General features: G+C 45.3%; 1 protein-coding gene across 4 annotated transcripts in view; it reads left to right on the top strand.

Moving 5' to 3' along the window:
• Positions 1-2903, top strand: part of tmem94 (transmembrane protein 94) — a 77841-nt gene that overhangs the window by 15874 nt on the left and 59064 nt on the right. For all 4 annotated transcript variants that reach the window (XM_019875713.1, XM_019875712.1, XM_019875711.1 and 1 more), the window contains exon 6: positions 694-899. In XM_019875713.1, coding sequence (XP_019731272.1) covers positions 694-899 — 206 coding nt within the window. The remainder of the gene's footprint in view (positions 1-693; positions 900-2903) is intronic.

The raw sequence follows: 2903 nt of genomic DNA, 5'->3' as shown, positions 1-2903 counted from the left end.
TGCTCTTCTGCCTACCTTGGTTGTAACGGGTGGTTATTTGAGTCACTGTTGCCTTTCTATCAGCTCGAACCAGTCTGGCCTCTGGCATCAACAAGGCATTTCTGCCCACAGAACTGCCGCTCACTGGATATTTTTTCTTTTTCGGACCATTCTCTGTAAACCCTAGAGATGGTTGTGCGTGAAAATCCCAGTAGATCAGCAGTTTCTGAAATACTCAGACCAGCCCTTCTGGCACCAACAACCATGCCACGTTCAAAGCCACTCAAATCACCTTTCTTCCCCATACCGATGCTCGGTTTGAACTGCAGGAGATTGTCTTGACCATGTCTACATGCCTAAATGCACTGAGTTGCCGCCATGTGATAGGCTGATTAGAAAAAAGGGTTAACGAGCAGTTGGACAGGTATACCTAATAAAGTGGCCAGTGAGTGTATATATCTTCATCCTAAAATTTCACCTGACAGCCGAGTATCCCAACAGTTAGGGGAGGAGTTTGTGTAGATATCCATGCAAATTAAACTGGGGGATTTTTCATCGAACAAAGTTATGAAATACAAGCTAGTTGCAAACTGGTATGAAATGAGTGATTGAAAAAACTTTACAACTTCTGCCTCAATTATTCAAACCTTGAAACTTATTGAAAGAGATGCCCGTTTAATTTTCGATTGTCCATCTTCTGTTAATCTACTGCAGATTACCTTTCCGGTTGGGTAGGCGAAGTGCGGTGGCCACCATGTCTTTACCCCGATCTATATACGCCCTCGTCTCCGTCGTGGTCCCTTCACTGGACATATCGTGACTCCCAGTTGGTGAATCTGCCTGTCAGTCTGCTTGTGGAAGGAGATATTATTGTTCTCAGACCAGGGCAAGAGGCATTCACATCTCTCAGAGGAATAAAGGTTAGTGGTGGGCATTGTTGGAATTAATTTATACATTCTTCTGGAATAATGTATGTATATGTTCCAATGCTTCCTTTATTTTTGCTGTATCCTGAAAGCGGTTGGGCTTGAAATCAAAATAAATACATGAGGTGAGAGATTAACAGTTGGATCCTTTTTTTCTTTGACTCGGCGCAATGACATTGTTGATATCTCAAACTGGAGTTACAGATACAGGTAGGTTGCAGATCTCTAAAATTTACCACCAAATGTAATCTGTGTTTCCAGAAAGAGTGATGGCACCTTTTCAGTTAGTCCTTTCCATCTACAGCAGGTCAAATCCGCCGCAGAAAGAGGGCCAGTTATTGACAAACTGCAGTCCCTGTTCGCTACTAAAGTTAGCCAGCCACCGATTAAGCGAGAATAATCTGCTAAACCTCTCATCATTACTTCTCACAGGCAAGGGGCCAAAGACATTTACTCAATGCCGACTCCTCTTTCTGGCGAAATCCCAAGTCCTTGCTATGTTGTTCTTTGTGATGTCTGATTGTCTCATCCTAGTGTCATTGGAGCCGAAGTGGAACACTATTTTCAAGTAGCTAGTGTTGTTTGCCTTTCGCTGGTGTCTCGGCCTGTTGTGTGCCAGGTCTCTCACATTGGCTTCAACGTAGGCGCTGTGGCCTCAGGAATACACGTTACTGTGGTTGGGTTTATATTATTGGTATGTGGAAGATCACAATCGGCGTTGACTTAAATATCAGTGTGTGGTTATTGATGTGATGCTTTGTTTTTCTCTTAAAACTGCCTCTACTGGTCTGTCTATGTCGCACATGTGCAGTCGTGGTAATCTGGGTTATAGATAAATGGGCCATGCAGTGTCATGGCTAACCAATATTGGCAACAGAATGCGAAAATCATGTTCAGTAAACAGAAAGTCTTCTTTTCCTTTCGGCATTTCCCTTCAGGGGTCGCCACAGCGAATCAGTTGCCTCCATCTAACCCTGTTTTGTGCATCCTCTTCTCTCACACCAGCTACCTTCATGTCCTCTTTCACTACATCCAGAAACCTCCTCTTTGGTCTTCCTCTCGGCCTCCTGCCTGGAAGTTAAAGACTCAGCATCCTTCTCCCAATATATTCACTCTCTCTCCTCTGGACATTTCCAAACCATCTCAGTGTGGCCTCTCTGACTTTCTCTCCAAAACCTCTAAAATGAGTTGTCCCCCTGATATAGTCATTCCTGATTCTATCCAACCTAGTCACTCCCAAAGAGAACCTCAACATCTTCATCTCTGCTACCTCCAGCTCTGCCTCCTGTCTTTTCTTCAGTGGCACTGTCTCCAGTCCAAACAGCTTGGCTGGTCTCGCCACAGTTTTATCCACCCTTCCTTTCATCTTAGCTGAAACTCTTCTATCACACATCACACCTGACACTTTTCTCCAGCCGTTCCAGCCTGCCTGTACATGCTTCTTCACCTCTTTTTCTACACTCCCCATTGCTCTGGACAGTTGACCCCAAGTACTTAGAATCCTTCATCTTCTTTAACTCTTCTCCTTGTAACCTCACTCTTGTACTTGGGTCCTTCTCATTCACACACATGTACTCCGTCTTGCTGCGACTGACCTTCATTCCTCTCCTTTCCAGGGCAAACCTCCACCCCTCTAGTTTCGCCCCCACCTGTTCCCTGCTCTCACTACAGATCACAATGTCATCTGCAAACATCATAGTCCATGGAGATGCCTGTCTAGCCTCGTCTGTCAACCTGTCCATCACCATAGCGAATAAGAAGGGGCTCAGAGCTGACCCCTAGTGAAGTCCCACCTCCACCTTGAATTCCTCCGTCACACCGGAAGCACACCTCACCACTGTCTTACAGTCGTCATACATGTCCTGCACTGCTTTAACATACTTCTCTGTCATCCCAGACTTCCTCATACAATACCACAGTTCTTCCCTGGGCACCCTGTCATACGCTTTCTCCAGATCTACAAAGACACTAATGCAGTTCCCTCTGACCTTCTCTGTA

This window comes from Hippocampus comes, unplaced genomic scaffold (genome assembly GCF_001891065.2).
Source record: "Hippocampus comes isolate QL1 unplaced genomic scaffold, H_comes_QL1_v1.1 scaffold334, whole genome shotgun sequence".
NCBI lineage: Eukaryota > Metazoa > Chordata > Actinopteri > Syngnathiformes > Syngnathidae > Hippocampus > Hippocampus comes.
This window is presented reverse-complemented; position numbering and strand designations above follow the sequence as displayed.